The 20982-nt window shown below is 36.0% G+C and overlaps 1 protein-coding gene across 1 annotated transcript in view; it reads left to right on the forward strand.

Annotated features, from left to right (window-relative positions):
* The window catches only part of FMN2 (formin 2), a 155260-nt gene that overhangs the window by 97832 nt on the left and 36446 nt on the right, over positions 1 to 20982 (forward strand). The window contains exon 15 of the mRNA XM_066178849.1: positions 8470 to 8562. Within this exon, the coding sequence (XP_066034946.1) occupies positions 8470 to 8562 (93 nt within the window). The remainder of the gene's footprint in view (positions 1 to 8469; positions 8563 to 20982) is intronic.

Raw genomic sequence — 20982 nt, forward strand, 5'->3', positions numbered from 1 at the left:
AATAAAGGTTTATAACCAGGTCTAAATAATATCTAGCAGATAAAACAATATATATGACATTGTTAAAGACTCTTGAAATATCTGGACTTTATTGAACAGTAATATGCAAAGGAAATATTTTCTTCTCCTCTGTGAAATGTTTTCTTTAAATGAATTCAGCAAGCTTAAGATATATTTTCTAGACTTTAATGAAGAACATTTATCATATATTTCTCATTAACATTGGGATCTAAGCACTACATTTGTTAAGCAAGAGTAGTTTGCACAAATGATCCATGATCTTCAATATTTTTGCAAAGAATCTCCACTAAACTGGTCAGTTTTGTTACTGTGCTAAATCTTTGAGGGAAAGATACAAATCTAGGAGTGATATTACTGTTGCCTTGCTGCTTTTAAATGCCATTCTTCTAGAGACCTGGGAATGGTTTGGTAATCCATTAATCCCCAAGCAACCTCGAATGGGAGGTTTTCTATTACAACAAAAACATAACATGGTTACTACATGATATCTGACATTCTCTTCTTGCTCCTATCAAACTTTCTGATTGGATACTTAAAAAAAATAATTATTTTGAGTATTTAAAGAGTTTAGTATTTTTAGTATTTAAAGTTGTATCAAAGTCAGTGTGACACTGAGGAGTGAACAGTATTTTAATCCATTTACTGCTCCTGAACAATCTAGGTGTCAAAAGTATCAGAATTCAGTCATGAAAACTTGTTTCTATACTTCTTGCAACTTCCAGATAATCTCAGAGCTGATATCAACGCTTGAACATGTAGAAGAAAGATATTTAGGTCTTATTAAAAACCGGTACTTGAATTCAGGTGCATGTTAACAAATATACATGTGGGCAGATTTTAGTCCTCACAAATTCACCAAAAACGGGGTTTTGTACATGAACAGTTGAATATTTTCTCATCAAGTTTGAAGTTTGCATGCAGACATTAATCTCTTGTGCAATCAGTTCACACTGTGCAGTGATCAAAGCAAAGGTTCTGTAAAAAGGGAAATTACACGCTTCATTCTGCCTTCAGATTGCAGCTGAATTCTTTCTGTGCTTCCAGTCCAACCCTTAGGCTCAAGACTCTGTCGTCAGTCTTCTCTGTAGTTAATGAAACTGAAGAATAACTACAAACACCATTGCTCTTTCCGTATTACATTTGGTACAAACTTTTTTGGGAACAGCGTCAGCAGCTTCATCCTATCCTGAGTAGGAAGTGACAATTTCCACACCAGACTGCAACATCACTCATGACTTCTTAATAGTCTCCAAACATGCAAAATGCTTTGTGTTGACTTTCTTCTTCAAAGTGTCTATATAACTTTAAAACCATTTGTGTTAAAAATTTTTATGATCACAAGAGCGGTAGTAGTAAAATTTAGTAATACACTAAAAATTCTGTGTATTCTGACAGCTTAATTGTTGTAATGATGTCAGTGAGATAGAATAGCCTGTCTCAATGACAACAATTTCTAAATGGAGTACAAATTTTAACAGAATGCATAAAATTACTTCAAAGGGATTCTTTTTCTCTGCATTTACTTTAAGTACACTACCAGATTTACTAATGAACATGTGGAATCTTATGAGTTACTAGAGCTAGTAAGTGCCTTATCAAATGCCTGAACAGGTAGAGGGTTGTATGATGTTGAGAAAATTCTGACAAAGTTCTAAATATTGAATAATACCTATTCCTTTGAAGTCAGCGTGAGTAAATGAGTATTGTTTGTTCCTGGGGAACACCGACTTTAAAGGTATAGAAATAAATGCCCAGAATACATTAGAGTTTTATACTGAGATATGGACTGTAAACTTGGACTTAGATTCATCAGTAATTAAATGCAAATTTCATGAGTGGATTTCATCATTTGATGAGGGTGGGTGTTTGACTTGTTCTTTGTCACTGGGAAACTGAAACTTGTGGATAATACTGATGCAGGCAGTATCAACAGTTTAAGGGTGTTCTGTTCATGTTAGTTTCAAATACGCTGAAAACCATGCAGTGAAATCACGCTTATTACAATGTGGAGAGGGGAATTGGTTCACCCAGGAAAAAAATCTGCAGATGTTTTATTCCTGTCTTATAAAACTTTCCATGATCATTATTCAAAGGTAAATTTCATTCCGAAAAGATCCTTTTGTGAAATTTTAAAAAACCCAACAGAATACCCACAAAGTAGAGGACAGTTATTACTTTAAAAAAAGTTTCATAACTGTAACAATAGCAGTACATTTTAGTACTGCTGTATTTTTCCATCTCAAGATGTCAGTAGTATACACAGGGACATGCAGATGTAAATGATCTTCATGATTCTGTAAAATAATTTCGTTAACCTGCTCTTTTGCAGTTTGGAGTTCGGGCTTATGTTTGTATTAGACTTATTATGCTGACTGCTTAAAAAGAAAGAGGATTCATGATGTTCAAACTTCTATACTTTCTTCCCTTTTGACTATTGAGGCTATTGTCCATTTTCAAGTGTTTATGAACTCTATGCCTTGGCATTTTGTAAAATTTTAGAAATGAAAATCTCTTCCAGTATTTCAGATTAAAAGTGTAAGTCCCAAAGACTTTTAGAATCATGCCATGTGCCTGTTCTAAGATAAATAAGATAGAAACTTGGGGTTTTTAAATAATGCAGGTCCAAAGGATAAAATTTATATACCAGAGGGTTTTTGCAAGATAGAAGACCAAAGAACAAGTAGATCCTCTTACTAACAAATCAAGTGAGTTTGGCTCCATCTGTTGCTCCTAGATTTCACAGCTCTCCAGGATTCCCACTTTAGCCTTTTTTACTTCAGTGACATATAGTTTGTTAAGCAACTTGATCTGCTTTTGATCTCTCCTGGCTGTCAGCAGCATTTCTTGATGCAGTCATGCCAGGCAATGGCTTCTGTTCTGTGTCATTCCACAGAAGAAATTTTAGCACTTGCCACATGACTTAAATCAACTCACTGTGTAAAGAAAATTGGTCATCCAGGGTCACAGGAGCAGTGTGTGACTCTCACTGAGTAGGACCTCTGTTATATAACTTCTAGTATCAGTATGTTTTTCTAGACACTTCAGAGTGTTCCAGATAGAGCAGAAAGATGTGTAAAACACGTATTAAATCAATCAAGATTCTAACCCTCTTTGCTCTGACATTCTCTTAAGGTAAAATTTTGGTTTAGGAGAATGCTGGATTTGTGGCCCAAAGCCACAATGGTTGTGGATGAAATTCTTCAAGATATATTTAGTTTAGGAAAGAACTAACGCACTAGAATGGTATTGAGAGGTATAGAATTATGGCAAGTTAAAAATGTTTAGAAGCTCTTCTTTGGCTGCACATTAGCATTCTAGCCTTACAACATTAAGTTTATTCTTGTTAATCAGAAACTAATTCATCGCTTGTCACTTATTGCAAAACTTTCACTGAAGTTCAGCTAAAATGGAATTAGAAATACTGTCAGGCAGAGAGTAAATCTGACTAGAGGAAGAGATTAATAGTACAATGAAACGCAGATTTCTATGAAATTGAGTTGAAGTCAGTACTTGTTTATGTCATGTCATATTTAATATATTTGATTGGAAACTGACTACAAGAAATAATGATAATTAAACATTATTTTTGTAGTGATGCTTTCTTTTCCTATTCTGAGTGTTTACAACTCATTGAAAATTCTCCATCCAAAAGAAGCTAGGCTGTGTGGCCCAATACATCTCCCTGATTTGGAATAAATGTGATTGAGAATGTTTATAAAGTGTTAAGCTTTTGCAGAACATTTTGTATTTTAAAAGTATGTTCCAAGAAAAGCGCCAGAGTATCTTGGAAAAATACATGTACCCTATTTTTTTCAGTGCCTCTTACAGTCACCTAAAGTTACCTATTCAGTTTGGACCTGCTAGTTGTAGAGCTGTTCTGTGCTCTTGTGTTAAACACCTGTTGTGTGAATAAGAGCACTGGAAGTACCATATTGTGCAATAAAAAGGCTTTTAAAAGCTGTATTTGGGCTGGTGTCAATGTGCAACTGCGAGAGTTCGGACAGCAATAGGCTTGCTAACCATTCCTCTTGCCTCTGTAAAGGTTACCCTCAACACCTAGAAAGAGTTCCCAACCCTGAGAGTTCAGTCAAGCTGTAGCTGGAGATGGAATTTTCCTCTTCATGGCCAAATCTCTATCTGGGTTGCAGGGATTACTTTGCAAAATAAGATTGAATCCACTATTAGTTCTTTAATAAGTAATATTTATTGAGACTAAAATTTTTAAAAAAAATTTAAAAGAAAATTTTAAAAAATTTTAAAATTATTTTCTTCTCTCTCTCTCTCTCACACACATGTATCCTTGTATCTTTTCATAGTCTAAAGACTGTATTCCATCACAGTTCTGATTATGGATCTAAGACTCTGGCAACATTTCAGTGCCACTTCTTGATCAGAAGCGGGACTGGTATTAATTGCAACTTCAATTAGCAAACTTGAGAAGCCTTAAGCCATTTAGGGCCCCACTTCAGATGGAAGAAAGGGAAGGGATTGCCCCTCTAAATTTGATTGTCCTCTCCTAAAGGAGGAGAGGGACAATTTAAGGACTGATAGATTTTCCAGTTAAAGAGTCTAATCTTTCCATCTTGAGTCTAATCTGGTGAACTGTCTTTTAAAAAACTAAAGTTTGGTGAAATAAAGTTTATCCTAAGAGATTTCCCAGAAAGTTTTTAAATGTGCTTGTACACTGATATTTCAAGTTTCAAGAGAAGACTGAGCTGGACTAGAGAGAATTGAAATAAGAAATATTTGTATTATTTGAGTTCATTGCATCATCAAAAGCATTCTGTTCTAAGAAAATTTGAAATGTTTGTGGTTTTGTCATTCTCTGTCAATAGTTTTGATATGTGTCAATGAATATATTTCCCAGCTAAGAAATAGAACTTTATTTTTCTCCTGTGATCTGTAGATCCATATTCTGATGAAAGAATTCCTTCAGTCTTTTATAAAAAAAAGCCAAATCACTCAAGTGATTTGCTACTCAATTAGTAGCAAAATAATGTAGCAACAGTAGTGGTTTAGGTCAGTCCCCCAGTTATCTCTACCACCTACTTTTACAGAAACCGGTATTGTTTTAAGCAAATTAAATCTTTACATCTACTTACTCATTAACAGCTCTGCGTCCACAAATTCTGTTTGTTCAGTTATCACTGAAAGGGTTAATTGCTGCAGCTATGCCGCATGTAGATTCCTAAACCTGAACCAGATGTAAACTAAAGCCAGACTTTCAGTCAATCTGTGAGTCATATTTTACTGTCCTTAAAATTCCAAACAAGGAGCTGTCTATGGAAGCCCTTGAAGACTCAGCAGTTCTTAGTGTTAAGTCATTACAATTCCAAAAAAAAATAAATAAAAGAAAATTAAGAGCTCTTTCTGTATTTGTGGCTGAGTTCATCAGTATGTCTTTTGATGAGGCCATCATTGTTTCCTTTAGATAAAGTCTAAACTTTCTTTTCAAGTCACAGGTTGCAGTTGTAAGGAATCCAGAAAGCACTGAGGAAGTTGTGAAAGCAGTCATTATGTTGTTCTATAGTTTTCAGACAAGTAGGACACAAGCACATCTCCTGTGGAAGTCTGAGTACTCAGAACCTCAGAAAATTAAGGACATTAATTTCAAAGCTTCCATAAAGGCTTAAAAACAAATAGTCTATCAAGTCTCAATTAAAATTGTGCTTTCAAAAATCTTAAACTATCTTGAAAATCCACCTGACTTCTAGCAGATTTCTATAAATATGTGTGTAGTTTCTGAAAGAGTTAACAAAAACAGCTTAATGGATCTGTTAATTACTCGTACAAGATAATTCATTAGTCTGCTTACTTTCTTTTTTTTTAATGGGTTGGGTTAGTTTTTTTATTGTTGGGTTTGGGGCTTTTGTTTGTTTTTATTTTTCTTTTAGTTTTTATATTTTGGGGGTTTGAAAAGAAAAATCCTGTTGCCTTCCCCCCCCCCCCCCCCCCCCCCCCCCGGTTTTTCTCCATGTTGCTTAGAAGTTATTAAATACCCTTCTGACACAAACTCATTTACTCATTATTTACAATTTACTCATTATCTTATTTCTTCATTTGGGCAGAAATACTGGGAACTACTATTTTGTACTACTTTCTGAGTAGTTTGATCGACATTCTAAGCTCTTCAATTACAATGAGGAATAGCAATGGCTTACATGAATAGTGGGGCTTTATATTCTAATGACAAATTACAGAAAATATTAAATGAGATGCGTATCCAAGAGGTTCTGCAGGGAGACTTCAATATCAGTCTTGGTGGTCCTGGAGAATTGAGAAACTTAGGATGAGCTTACAGGCCTGTTAATTCCTTAATGAAGAAAGCTACTGATGATCTAGTTTGTTTTAAGCATCATAATAATATATAATGTGGTAATAATGACTGGATTTTTAAATTTTTGAAGTCTGAATGCTACAAACAATATTTTATTCTCTCTACAGTAAGAGAAGGGGATTGTTTTCCCTGTATTTTCTTTTTGATTTTAAATTATTTACACAGTGTTTGCAATTCAGGAGTAAGGTAAAAAAAATGGACCTGAACTGCTGTTCTTCTGAACATCATTGAATTTTTGTCTTTTCACAGAGGGAGGGTGTGGGCAGAAAAGAACAAAAAATTACTCCACCAAAAACTGAACAAAGCTATCATTAAATGTGCACCCTTTCCCACACCACACATGTGTGCACAAATAAATCAGCTATGGGAGGGCTTCCAGTATCTGAACAGTTAAGGAAGAGACATTTCATTTTGACTATCAATATTACATGTTTTGTTGGAATAGGTATGGGCTAAGATTTTTTTGTGGGTATGAGTCTTCATAATATACTTCTCTCACATTGGCTGAGAGTTCAACTAAGCTACAGTCATTCAATTGAGTATAATGCTGTACACTGAAAAATATTTAATCCATGTTCTTGAAAAAGGTGTGGAGTTTCGGTGATATTAAATGTTATGTATGGTAGGTTATATTTCCTCTTTCAGCTCTGGCACTTACTTCTACATAAGAGAAAAGAATAATCCAAATTCTATGTATTACCATCAGAACATCTCCCTTTGCAGTGTGGTACATAGGTCCTCTATTTCTTTTGCGGTCATATGTTATAAGAAAATCCATGGTCATTTGGGTCCCCTCCCCTATTTCACACGTGTTCATGTATTTGTTTAAAAACCACAGGCCTCCCATTATATAATTATATCACTGTATTGGGGGGGGGGGGGGGGGTGTTAGGCTTTTTTAAAATTTTTAATATTTTTTGATAAGTAGGTTGTCTGTCTAAGTAGACTTATTCATGTTTATCTTTTCCCTAAAAGTCTGCTGTTGTTTCTTCTATTTCGCTCTAAGCTTAAAAAATAATAATTAAAATTTAATTGTTATTATCACCATGGTTTTACTTCACTTGTGCGGAGTTACCAGTTATTTGAGTCAGTCTGCTTTTTGGCATATGCACATTTTAAATATTAGGATAGTGCTTTCTGCTACGTCAAAGTATTTTTTAAACCTTTAACAAGTTTTCTGTCTTTAAACATGTAGTAATAATTCTTTTTTTCCTAAAGAAACCCAGGAAGGTAAGCAAGGAAATGCATGTTTTGGAATGTGTGCACTTGAACTGGAAATTCTGAGGCAGAATCAAGCAGGATTCAGTTCTGTGGAATGATAGCAACTTATCACAGCCTAAAGAGATTTCTCTTCTAATGGAAATTGGAATTTAACATCCACTTGAAATAATAGTCTCAGGTCTTCTCTCGACCCAAATTAAATTAGCTTGGATAGTTGGTGGTATGATGGTACCACCTTACCCACAAATAATCTTTGTGTCAGGGCTGCGTTGGGCTCCAAATTCTCTGTCTTGGTTTTTAGTCCAGTAAGAAGCAAGCTGTTCTTGTTCAAGTTCTCTCACAGAGTTCAAGCCATGAGTACTGTATTCTTACAGTCTTTTCCTTTTGCACTATTACTTTTGAACAATGCAAAACTCTTCACTACATCTGTGGTTTTATCAAGTATCAAGCCCTCATCTGGCTTAATTTCCCAAATTAAGGTCATTCCTACTATTTGGTGCAGGTTTTGCATCTGAACCTTATTTTAATTCAGGCACTAGTAGCTGGGGCCGGGTATATCAACACAGCCTGGAATCTGAGTTTTTAATTTTGTTCCAATACAGTTCTGCCCCTTAAATTTGTCTTTCTCCCTCAAAACAATTGAATACATTTGTTAATTTTTACTACCACTTATTTAAACTCACACACTGGCCACAAATTATCTGCATATAAAAGTATTTTACTGGGAACGACTGTTCCTGATTCTGTTGTCATAGTGTTTGTACTTGTAGTGTGTTTGAGGCACATATTCCGGTGGTTTCACTGGATATGAATTAAATTGTCTTTTATTGCAGCATTCAGATCTGTGCTATGATGTGTCATCCTAAACTAATCTGTTACTTCAATTTCAGCATGTGAGACAGAAGCAGCAAAAGTTTATCAGCTATCACTAGAAGAACATCTACAGCCCTTCAAAGACAACATGGAGCAATTCATTAGTCAAGGTAAATAATGAAACATCAGTTAACCTTTTCATGACATTTCAAAGGGAAGTTATAGGAACAATGTTTATACGTTGTGGGAAAGGCACTGTTTATTTTGGCATCATGGAAAGTCATGGATTAGTTTGATCAGATGCCACACAGTTCTAACAGATTTGCAAAATTATTCTCTTGTACTGTAGGTGACTCACTCTCTTTTGCATGACAGCAAAGACAAATGCAATTGGCTTGAGTGTGTGATCTTCTAAGTTCAACATTCCAGTAGAAAACAAATTTACAGCCTTTGTTCCTTCAAAATTTATTGAAGCTGGATCTGCTTCATTAACTTCATTCCAATGAGATAATTCTTTTGTATGCGCCAAAAACATGGAATAAGCATAACCAAAGTAGTTAAAAGTTTTCCAGATATACTGTAAATCCATATGAAATACTTGGATGTGATAAGTGGTTAACACTGCAAGAAAAATTATATTAGAAATATGTCAACTGGCATCCTGAATATTGGTAGAAAAACATGTTAAAAATGAATAGACTATGCTTTCCTAGACCTTTCTTTGACAAGATTATAGGAAATATGGATAACTTTAGGTTTTGACTCATGGTATGTCAGAGCATCTCTTGAAATACTACTCTGCATTGACCAGTTTACTTTTTAATACAAGTCAGAATTCAATGCATCGGGTTAAAATACCCTGATGAGTACACCAACATAATTTTATACATTTTGCTGCTCCTTCTACTTTGGTATTTCCTCTTATAATTAAAAGCAGACCTGTTGTCTCCTGAACAGGCAAATTATGTGAGAATTCTGTTTCTAGTGATGATTTATCAATTCATTAACCTAGAGGTGTGTTAAAGACCTACCATATCTAGAAACAGTTATTAGCTGAATGTGTTTTGTATTTGAGAGGCAAGTCAGATATGCTTGTGTATCTTCCTGGTTAGAGCATCCAAGATGACTGACTATCCAAATGTTATAAGTGGAGTACCAATAGAATCACAGAATTTTTGAGTTGGAGGGAACTGGACCAGGCTGCTCGTGTGCTGATCAATGCTATAGGACTCTCAATTACAGGGAATAAATTGAGCACGCCCAATATTTTTAATCAGCAAATATGAACTGATGTTTTCTAAAACAAATATCTACTAGCCAAACCTGGCAAACAGGATGTTGTCTCCAGCACTAGTAGGTGTGAGCTGATTTAAAACCGGATTCTGGTTATGTATATGGCATGTAAATATTGCAGTAGTGGTATGATTGGACACATATCAAGTTTTTTGTATTAGGTTTGTATTATAGTTTTTTGTATAGATAGGGGACATTCAAATCACAAGTTTGTCTGTAAGATATCACTACTGGCATACTATAAATCTTGTCATTTTAACCCTATTAACAGAACAGGAAATCAAACGTGGGTATTATCCCTGGAAGTGTTCTGGGCCAGGTTGGATGGAGCTCTGAGCAACCTGGTCTAGTGAAAGGTGTCCCTGACTATGGCAGGGGGTTGGAGCCATATGATCTTAAGGTCCCTTCCAACCGAAACCATTCCATGAGTATGTGATTGTGTTTCAGCAGACAGTAAAATTTGCTAAAATTGTGGTTTTTCTTTTAGAAACCAGTTTTTTAAAGTATCTTACTTTATACTTACGCTTATTTTATGATTTCTGGCTATACTTTCCAGTATATAATTTTATATGCACTGTATAGTGATCTGGTTTTGCAAGGATATGCAATTTCCTTTTGATTACGTGTCTGTAGTTTAGGAGACTGAGGAAAAAGAAAAGAAGGAAAGGATATCCATCTCATCTATTAAGAGCTTTGCTGTGTTCCCATATTAATAGTGTATATTGTTGGGTGGTTGACAAAAGGAGAAACGCATAATGCCAGTAAAAATATCACTGTTTCATTTTGATGAAAATAATTGGAAATATGTATTGTGAACACAGTAAAGTGTGACTAAACAATTTCTACTTTTTTTTTTTTTTAAACCGTAGGGCCTATAATGCAGAATTCCGTCCCAGTGTAAGAAAGACAAAGGCTAACATATAGCAAAAAAAAAGAATCCCTGGTTAAGTTCCAAAAATAAAGTAATTTAAATACCTTTCATTATGAAATCCTTTGTTTTTACTTCATGGGATTGAATTCCGACTTGAAAGAGGCCATGTTTAAAGCAGGATTTCTCTTTCCTGTTCAGTGTTTGACAGGCTTTTGATCTAGATATTTTTTCTAAGGGCTTTTGTTGTTTGTGTAGACATAATCGATGAGTCTTTTCAGCTAGACTGCACACGTGATCATTTAGAAAAACAGAGGGACAATTCTTGGCACCTTTTGGGGATTTTTGTTTGTATAACATATGCTCTGAGCAAAGAAAAATCAAGCTTTAAGTTTTTATCTTTTCAAGTTCCAGTTTCTCTAAAGTCAAAAAAAGTTTTAACTTATAACTCAGATGAAAAGCATTTTTCATAAAGTTGAATAATTTGGCATGTTTATATGATGCCTTTTCAGAGTAGATAACTTGTGTGCATAATGGGACCCAAAAGTTCAAAGTAGCTAGTTACTTACAGCATATTCCCTTATACATGTTGTAAGCAGCTAAAATGAAAAATGGTTTTCCCATAGGCAAGAAAAATTGGACACCAAATTAAATATCTTTGGCAAGGGGTTAAAAAGGCTATACTTTGTAAGACTAGTTACTGTCACACACAGCTAGATAACTTTGAGTTATGTTGCTACAGCTAGTCTAGATGATTGTTTCTAATGGTGTATTAATATTTTTTTTAATGTTAACACTTTTATTAGATTCATCAGGGACAAAACAAGGTTGTATATTGCTTTCTTGGTTTCATTTGGAAGGTAAAGAAGGGGAAGAGGCAAGAATGTGTTCAGAATCATGAAATTTTTAGATAAAAATGGTAGTGGTGTGCATGATGAAGGCTGTTCTGTATTTGCCTTGCTATCCAAGTCATTAGGCTAAACAATCAACATGTGCATTAAAGGGTGCAAATTAGTGATAGGATGCCAGTCCTTTCTTGAAGGACTTCGTGATCATTCTTAAAATGATCAATATACTTAACAGAACGTTAAATTACCTGTGCTCTCCTTTCTACATTGGCTGAGTGGTTATTGGCAAGCATGACTTATCCTATGCACTGGATTTCTGAGGGTCTGTGTGCTTCAAAACCTCCAACAAAATCCTCTCTTTCCAGGTTCTGTTGTTTTCTTCCATGTTTTCTCCTCCATGTTTTCTTTTCCTGTCCTCTTTTTGAGTCCACATACTGCAATCACATCAAATCACCAAATGTCTGATGTGGTTTTCATGTTCTTACAAGTGTCATTTTTTTTCTGAACTTCTCCATAGCCATATGGTTAAAAAAAGGGGGGGGGGGGGGGGGGGGGCGGGAAGGAGTTTAAAATCTGTTTCAAAAAAGGATATTGAAGAAAAGTTGTCAGAAAATAGAAGACTTTCCAATATTGTTTTGTTTCTTATGTAGTTTTTTATAACCATTTATATAAGCATTTCTAATATGTAATATATAACTGTGAAATTTAGTAAAACAATTGTCCTTTTTCTAATGAAAATTTATTCATTCCAAACAGTAGGACTTCAAAATTTGCATGTCCCCAGTACAACATATATAGTCACATTTTCTGTCTTTGAGTTATTCCTCACAGGTTATCACAATTTGAATGAGAGAGGTTGAAAGCAAAGCATAATTTGGGAACCTTGTCTTCCTTGTTCCATAGGTAGCTGTGGATAGAAAGGGATGCAAATACGTGAGAGATCACATCCACCAGTTTAGAAAGCTTAGGAAATCACTACTTTTCCTGGTGAAAATGAATCTGACACAAGACAGTGGGGAAATGCTGAGGGTACTAATTATCATGCAGTTTGTAGAGGAGTTTCATTAGCATTAGTAATCCTCTAACCTTGTCCCCACCGAACATCTTAGCCAGCTCTTGCTGAAAGAATTGTGTGTGCATGAACCATAAATGATTCACAGTCCCCAGTTTTTAACTGTGGTTAACTTTGCAGGGAAAAGCAGTCTCTGGGTGTTTGCTGTTGGGATGCTGTCTAGGCTGTGCATTCTTGTCAGCTTGATAAAGCAGGAAACTTATGGCAGGAGGTAGCAACCATCATTCCCTCAGAGTAATAAGTCTTGTTTGGGAGATGGGAAGATTCAATGTGTTGAAATCTCAGCTTTTCCACTGAGATTCTATAAATTCTGAAAATGTTGCGGACTTCAAATCTGAGCAAATCATCCTACATTATGTTAAGAAGCCAATCCAATATAATTAGACTTCAGAAAAAAACATTATGCAATGGGAGAAGTAACAAGCGTCATTTGCAGAGGTAAAAACAAAAATTTCTGATGTTTGGCTAGTTCATTTAAAAGCAATAAAAATTATTCCCGTGTGATTTTAGGTTTGGGACCACAGGGTAACCATTCAATTTTTGGTTCCTTCTAGTCTTACTTTGCAAAATTCTGCAGTTCTGCTGTTGTAAGTGAATACCAGCAACAGTCTTTGTTCTGATGAACCCAAGAATATAGACTCTTTTCCAGGCCTAAATTCTAGTCACATCCTCATGATCTTACAGAATAAAGATGCTAAAATTGTTCTGTTGGTTGAGCTGTCTGTAACTATCCCCTTCTTTTGCCTGGAAGAGCATTCAGGAACCCAGTTTCCAAACTGTTAGTAAAGCAATGTGTAAATCACAATGAGTTCTATTTATCGCTCTAGCTGCAACCAGATAGTTGGTCATGACTTGTTCTTTTAGGTCAAGTAGAAAAAAAGGCTGTGCATCATCAAATGATAGATTGTGGATGAGACTAAAGCATCAGACTGAATCTTGGATGTCTGGCTTAAGTTCCTGGCTCCAGAAATACTGTAGATGATTGCAAAATGAGTGCTGCTAGAGCAATCTTAATTCTGGCCTTTTCTAACCCAGAATGATTGATTTTTGCAGATTCCATTTTCTTTAAATATTGTTTTTATAATTTGATTAATGTAAGGGAGAACATAGCAGTAGTTCATAATTTTTCTAAAAATAATTTGAGGAAAATATGACTGAAACATGATTAGGAAGATATATGAATAAAAGTGGTTTTGTTTTTCTTTGAAAAATTGCACAGAACATTAAGAGGTTGGATATTAGTAATTTATGTGGAGACACTCACTTTAAATATTATTACAATTACAAAAGTATACTCATAACTAAGATCTAGAAAATACTTTTTTCTCCTTTGAGAAGAAAATGTTGGAGGAATATGAAGGGCAAGCAGCATAAACTCACTAGAACAAAAGATGTAGGAATTCAACTTCAGCAGTTTAATTTTATGAATGTTTACATCTTTCTGTTAGTATTCTTCTTGTTGAATTATTGAAGGAGCTTTTAAAACTTGTTCTTTGAGTCTTGAAAGTATTTTTTTAATCTCACACTGACATCTTAATGCTGATAAATAGTTTAACGTCAGCATGATATAAACTTGTGCCTACTTCAGATGTCAGCACCTCCATTGGTGTGCATTTATACATAATAATCCTAATTTGGATTGTGTTGCATTTGCAACACTAGACAGCTTCACTGATTAGCCATACCTTGCTTCAAAGTCCATGAAAGACCAAACTTTTAGACTGGGGCTGTCAGCTGTTTTGTGCCTTTGGCACAGGATCTCATCTAATCAGTTTTGTAGGCATCACAGTGGGTTTAGACAGCACAGGTGTGGTAGAGTTAAAAAAGGTATTTTGTCATCACGAGAGCAGATCAGTGTATGAGTATCACAATAGTGTGATACAAGTCATCCAACTCAAAAGACACTGAAAAAAATGCCTTCTGAAAAAAATTAGTAGAAACCTTGTGGATAGCTGGAGAGGGCAGAAAATTCACATTTTTAATCTCTTCTCCAGTAAAAGTGCAATCAAATAAGATTTCTTTTATGACATAGGTCTTGGGATGGAGAATGAAAAATAAGAGGACATTAAAGCTTAAGAGCACTTAGGTCCTGCATGAACCCTAATCACAATGGCACACGTTCTTCAGCAGTGTGAAGTCCAGGCTCACAGATGAACAGTTCTTTTGCTGGATCTTTACTGTACCTGAAGATGTACATTTAGTCATAGGTATGCTGTTTAACTTCCCATCTGTTTCCTGCCTAGTCCTGACCTGAGACCTTTAAGCAGTGTAGGATTTAAGATCAGTAGCAGTGAGGAGCTCAAAGCTCCACAAAAAATACAATGCATTTTACTTCTGTGAATGTGACATGACGAGAATAGCTGCTAAAAATACACAACTAAGTATGATGGAGTGATTTGCTGGGGTTTTTTTGGTTGTTGTTATGTTTTGGGGTTTTTCTGGATGTTGGATTTGAGTCCCACTTTTCTCTCCCTCTATTCAGCTGACAGGATATGTCATCTTTCAAAGGCTGACAAATCACAGAATGGTTTAGGTTGGAGAAGACCTTAAAAATCATCTAGTTCCAACCCCCTACCATCGACAGGCACACCTTCCACTAGACCAGGTTGCTCAGGGTGCCATCCAACCCAGCGCTGAACGCTTCCAGGGATGGGACATCCTCAAATTCTATGAGCAACCTGTTCCAATGTCTCGCTGCCCTCATAGTGAAGAATTTATTCCTTATCTAATGTAAATGTACCTTCTTTCAGTTTGGCACCATTTCCCTTTGTTCTATCACTAAATGTCCCTGTAAGCAGTTCCTCACCTGCTCTCTTGTGAACCCTCTGTAGGTACTGGAAGGCTACTGTAAGGTGGCCCCGAAGCCGCCTTTTCTCTTGTCTTCATAGTAGAGGTGTTCCATCCTTTTTATCACCTTCTGTGTATCTGCTCCAAAAGGTTGCTGCTTAGGCAGGGGGCCCCAGAGCTGGACATAATACCCCAAGTGGGGTCTCCCAAGAGCAGAGTAGAGGGATAGAATCATCTCCCTTGACCTGCTGCCCGCACTGCCTTTGATGCAGCCCATGACATAGTTGGCTTTTGGGGCTGTGAGTATGCATTGCCCGGTCATGGTGAGGTCATCGACCCCCAAGGCTTGCTCCTCGTCTGTTCTCAAACCATTCTCTACCTAGCCTATGTTTGTACTTAGGATTGATCTGACTGAGGTGCAGGACCTCACACTTGGCCTTGTTGAACTTCGTAGGTTAACACAGGCCCACTTCTCAAGCCTGTCCTGGTCCTTCTGGATGGCATCTCTTCCCAATACCACAAAGCTCTTGTGGTGTTGACTGCACAACACAGTATGGTGTCATGAGCAAACTTGCCAAGTGTGCCCTCAGTCCCACTATCCATGTTGCCAACAAAGCTGTTAAAAAGCGCAGGTCCCAAAACCAGTCTCTGAGTAATGCCACTTGTTACTGGATATCAATATCCCACTTGGATATTGAGCTGTTAACCACAAGTCTCTTGAGTGCAAACATCAGCCAGTTTTTTATCCACTCAGTGTCCCATCTATCAATCCTATGTCTCTTCAGAGAGACAAGGATGTCACGTGGGACAGTGTCAAATGTTTTGTGTGATTCCAGGCAGATGACGTCAGTACTCTTCCCTTATCCACCAGCACTGGAACCCCATCATAGAAAGCCACCAAATTTGTCAGGCAGTCTTTGCACTTACATGAAGCTATACTGGCTGTCACCAATAACTTCCTTATTTTCCATTTGCCTTAGCACAGTTTTCAGGGTAATCTTCTCCATGATCTAGCCCATCACTGACTTGAGACTGTTTGGGCTGTAGTTCCCCAGATCTTCCTTATTTCCCTTTTTAAAATGGGGAATTGTATTTCCACTTTTCCAGTCACTGGGAACTTCATCAGACAGCCACAATTTCTCAAATTTGATGGATGGTGGCTTAGCCACTTCCTCATATATGGATGAATCTCGTCAGGTCACATGAACTTGTGTACCTTCAGACTCTCTAGTTAGTCTCAAACCCAGTCTTCTTCATTCTCTGTCCTTGCCTTTGCCTTCTCCAAATTTGGCAGTGTGGCTGGACCACTTGTTGATGAATACTGAGTCAAAACCAGATCTCTTTTTATAGAGTATTAAGTTTATTTTTTTGTTGTTGTTGTTTAAGTTTTTTTTTTTTTACTTTTAAGGAAGTTCAAGTTTCTGCCTTGCATATTCAATGAGGTTTTAAGCTGTGCTTTTATAAATCTTGCTCACAATCTATGGAGCTAGCACATAATTTGCATTCATGTTGTGTGAGGGTGTAACATCATAACAAAGTGTAATTGGCTGGAATCAGTATAAATATTAATGTGTTTAACTGATCATACGTTTTGGAAAGAAGGAACAACACCATTAGGAAAATGTTCAGCATATTGGATTGGATGCTCTATCCCCAGTTATCTTCAAGAAATTTGGGTCTGAATGCTTAAATTTAAATATTCTATCTAAATGTTCTCTTACCTGTATGCATAAAAATCTTAGAAAATGGGGGAGGAGGAACAGGTTTGTGCTGACAACCTTTTTTGAGTTTGTTGTAGGAAGTACAGAAGGATGTAAGACTCTTGATAGGATTCCCAGAAGAAATCCTGCTTTACTGTCTTGTAAAGTTTTCTTAGTATGAATTTACCTGATAGTAAGCCATCCAAATGTACTTGGATCTTTTTTCAGTGTAAATAGAAATTCTCAAAACTATAGCAACACAGCTCTAATGAATCATTGAAAAGGCTTTGTATCTGTTGAAAAAAACTGGCTCCACTTGAAAGTTACTGGAAAGCACATTCATGGCTAATTTATAAACAAATACTAGTTAACACTTTAAATAAAAAGAGAGGAAAAAAGCAAAAATATTTAGGACATAGACAAGCAGATGAAAGGATTCTTGTTGCCTTCCATCTGAGATTACTCAGATGCATTCCTGTATTCAATTACCTGAGAAGATGTGATATTCCCTTAAGAGAGATCGGGAGATCAGAAGGGATGGCAGTTTCGTGCATCTCCTTACTCATAGCCCTTTGAAACTGGTTCAGCAGAAATAGCTTAAATTGCAGCAGGGATTGGGGCCAGACGGTGACTACAGACAGTAATCACTGGGTCAAGATCATACCACAAACCAACAACAAAAAATTATGGTGGAACAAAAGCTCTGTCAGGGTGTTTGAATGCTGTTTGAGTAGACTTACAAGGTCTGCTTGGAATACTTTCTGAATAGGCACCAACAGATCAGCTTGTTGTGTGACTATGCTTATCTAGTACATTTATATATAGAGGACATTGATAATTCTTATTAGTTGCTGACATTGAGTCTATTTTTCTCATCAAATCCCTTGCATGCTTCATATTCAATTCTCAACTTGAGTTTTATGCTTCTTTTTCACTAAGCTACTAAGCACAAGCCTCTGTCATCATTTAAAAATTAATGATTGTCAAACTTTCCTTTACAGTCTTCCCCAAAACCCACTTCATTTTTGATAGTGTTCATCTTAAATATCTTAGTTCTTCCTAGTGCCACTAATGCCCCAACCACACTAAATAAAACATGCAAAGAGAACACCAACAAAATCCAAAAATTGAGGCAAAACAAGTTCAAAAATCAAAAAGGGATTAGAGGGAGAGGGGAAGAAAGAAACTTTTCTCAAGGGATTTCTATTGGTTCTTGTGTATTTGCTATTCTGCTTTAGTGTTTCAAGGTTTTTCAAAACACAGTCTTGAATAGTATGCTAACTGGTAAAAAAAAAATCTTTTAAGTGTTATTTTGGTGTTTCCTGAAGGTGTTTAAAAGTATATGTACTACCAAGGAGGATAGGGGAATTTTCTCAGAAGCACTAACAGAGCTCTTGTAAACTTGGACCTTAGACCCTAATAATAGCAGAGTAACTGCATGCTCTTGCTCGTGCTGGTAGTTCATCCAGTATTTTCTCTACATCCATTTTCTTTCAGTCCTAGTCACATGCCTGAGATATCTGCAGAAGGTATCCTCATGACCTCTGCCAGGTACCTCAGGTCCTCAGGCCTTAATGAAGCTGGTTCAGAAGTGACAGGTGAACTGCCTAAAGTTCCATATACTTTTTCAGAAAAAAGGTCAATTTTTCTTTATTTTGTTCTTAGTTTAGTTTTGTTGGGACTTTTTTTGAATTTGTGCCTCTGCCAATGGAGATACTTGGTATATTTTCAAAGCCCCAGCTACTATTCACTCATCACCAGTGTGGAAGAAAATATGTTCTCTTTAAAGATCCTGGTAAATCTCCAACAAGGGTTTGTAAAAATATTAGCGATTGTTTTCTTTTTTATTTGTTTGGGTTTTTTTAGTAAAAAGGATTTCTACAAATGTTCCTGCTTTTTAATAGTGTAGATATAATACCGGTGCACAGTAATCCTAGTCTAAACCAGTGGTCTCATGTCTTGAGTTTCCAGTTAGTTGTAAGTCAAATATTTCTTTTTAGATTTCTTTTTAATCCTGTGGAAGAGATGATAGAGTGAAATATCACGCTTTCAAACAAGAAATTGCAACAACTAATAATAGAGACAATGGATGTTATTTGCAACATCTGTCCACGCAGAAAATAGTCTATACATACAAAAATAAATATATTCATGATATTAGCTTTTTTAAAAGTCAGCTTTGGTGCACAAGGTATAGTGGTTAAATTTGGAGGAGACTAGCAGGGAAAGTTTTTTGGACTGAAAATGATACTTGTCTTTGTTCACAGCGTGGCTTGATTTCTGCAGAGAACTTAGGATAACATCCACAATGATCCACTGAGATCAGAGGGGACAAATTATGGTCAGTCAGTGGTTTTATATCCTTGCCTTTGAACCCCTTTTAATTTAATTCCATCTTTTAGCCTTTTTGAAAACAAAAGCCTGTTTATAGAAAAATGAATTTTACTTTTCTTCTGACAACCAGCATTTTCTAAAATGCCTGTGTCTATTTCTCACAGTTAATTTGGTGAGATACATCAGATTTTCAAAAATGAATATGTCACTTTAGCAGGGTCATTCGTGTGTGTGCCTTTGTAGAAGTTTATATGTAACATTTGAAGCACTCTAATCAAAAAGAATTGGAAGAGCAAACAGACAAAACAATGGTATGTATCATTCTGGAATGTGGGTATATGCTGATAAGGACAGAAGATTTGAGAATTCAGTTAATTAGATTTCATTTGTAAGATCTTGTTTGTAAGCTGATTTTGAACTGCATGAAATCGAGTTTTATGCCCCAATTATAAAACACCAAGCAGTAAATTTAAACAAATTAAAAAAAAAGTGATAGAATAGAAATTAAGACATCTGAAGTGGATAATTTTTGAAGAGATACGTATGTCCTGTAGTTAAAAGAATTGGTATAAGAGCTTTGGATATAGTACAGTCCTCACACTTGGTAAGTAGTGACGTCGGGAGGAAGGAATGTACTTGAATTTTGACCAAATATATAAAGTGTTCAGGAAGTATAGACCTTGCTCTAAAAGGAGACCAACTTTAAATAATCTGAACATATCTTAATGGAAAAAGCAGGCAAACAGTGGAATGTCATCCAACAAGAAGGCATTAAAGATGCTTTCAGACCAAAAAGGGAAAATATAACTAAATCAGTACACGTTGTAAACCGTTGATAGGGTACCTTGGCTCTGTTAGTGGTCACTTTGACTCTAAAGTGCTGTGAGTTTTGAGATGGCCATGTTTTTCAACATGACCTAAGGTTATTTTTCAACTATATTATTTGAAGTAGATTTTTCAGAATATATATGCCTTCAGGATTATGAAAGCTGCGTCTAAAGCCCGACAATGTATGGAGTGTGTGACGGCCAACATATATATCTGTTACTTTTGCTTATGAATGTATTATACAAAATAGAGGGGTTAGTATTTCCTGGTATGATATAGTCTTTAATAGATTTGGAACAGTTTATTTGGACGTAGTTTAGCAAATTAGTGTCAAGAATCAAGTTCTTAGCTTCGGGTGTTAGAAAATATGACAAGCCAATAAAATATGGAATACTTGGGAAGAAAGCTAACCCAAAAGCAGAAATTCCTGCATCTCTCAGAAAACCTACAAGCAGTCCCTGCTATATTAGCTGATGGATTCCAAATATATATGAAACCAGGTATGGATACTGCATGACTACAAGATTTCTTTTAATGTTTTCCAAAGAAAACCAAATAATATTTTTGACATAATCCTATTTCTAGAAGATAGAGAGTAATTGTAGAGGCAGAGGAGAGTACTCAGATATGGTCAGCTGCCATGGTATCCTAGGATTTATCTAATTTTTCTGTGCTGGCCACTGATGATCACTGTGTCATGGTCACTGTGGGCTGGGTATAGATACTGGTTTTTTAAAATTTTATTTCACCTGTTACAGGTATTCTCTTTGTAACAGGGAACACACTTTTCTCCCCTGAATGTTCTTCGTAGGTGGGCACCTCTTAGCTGGCATTTGGCACTTAATGGATATATGCCAAGA

Source organism: Chamaea fasciata, unplaced genomic scaffold (assembly GCF_029207755.1).
Source record: "Chamaea fasciata isolate MVZ Bird 193981 ecotype frontalis unplaced genomic scaffold, bChaFas1.0.hap1 SCAF_3, whole genome shotgun sequence".
NCBI classification, from domain to species: Eukaryota; Metazoa; Chordata; class Aves; order Passeriformes; family Sylviidae; genus Chamaea; species Chamaea fasciata.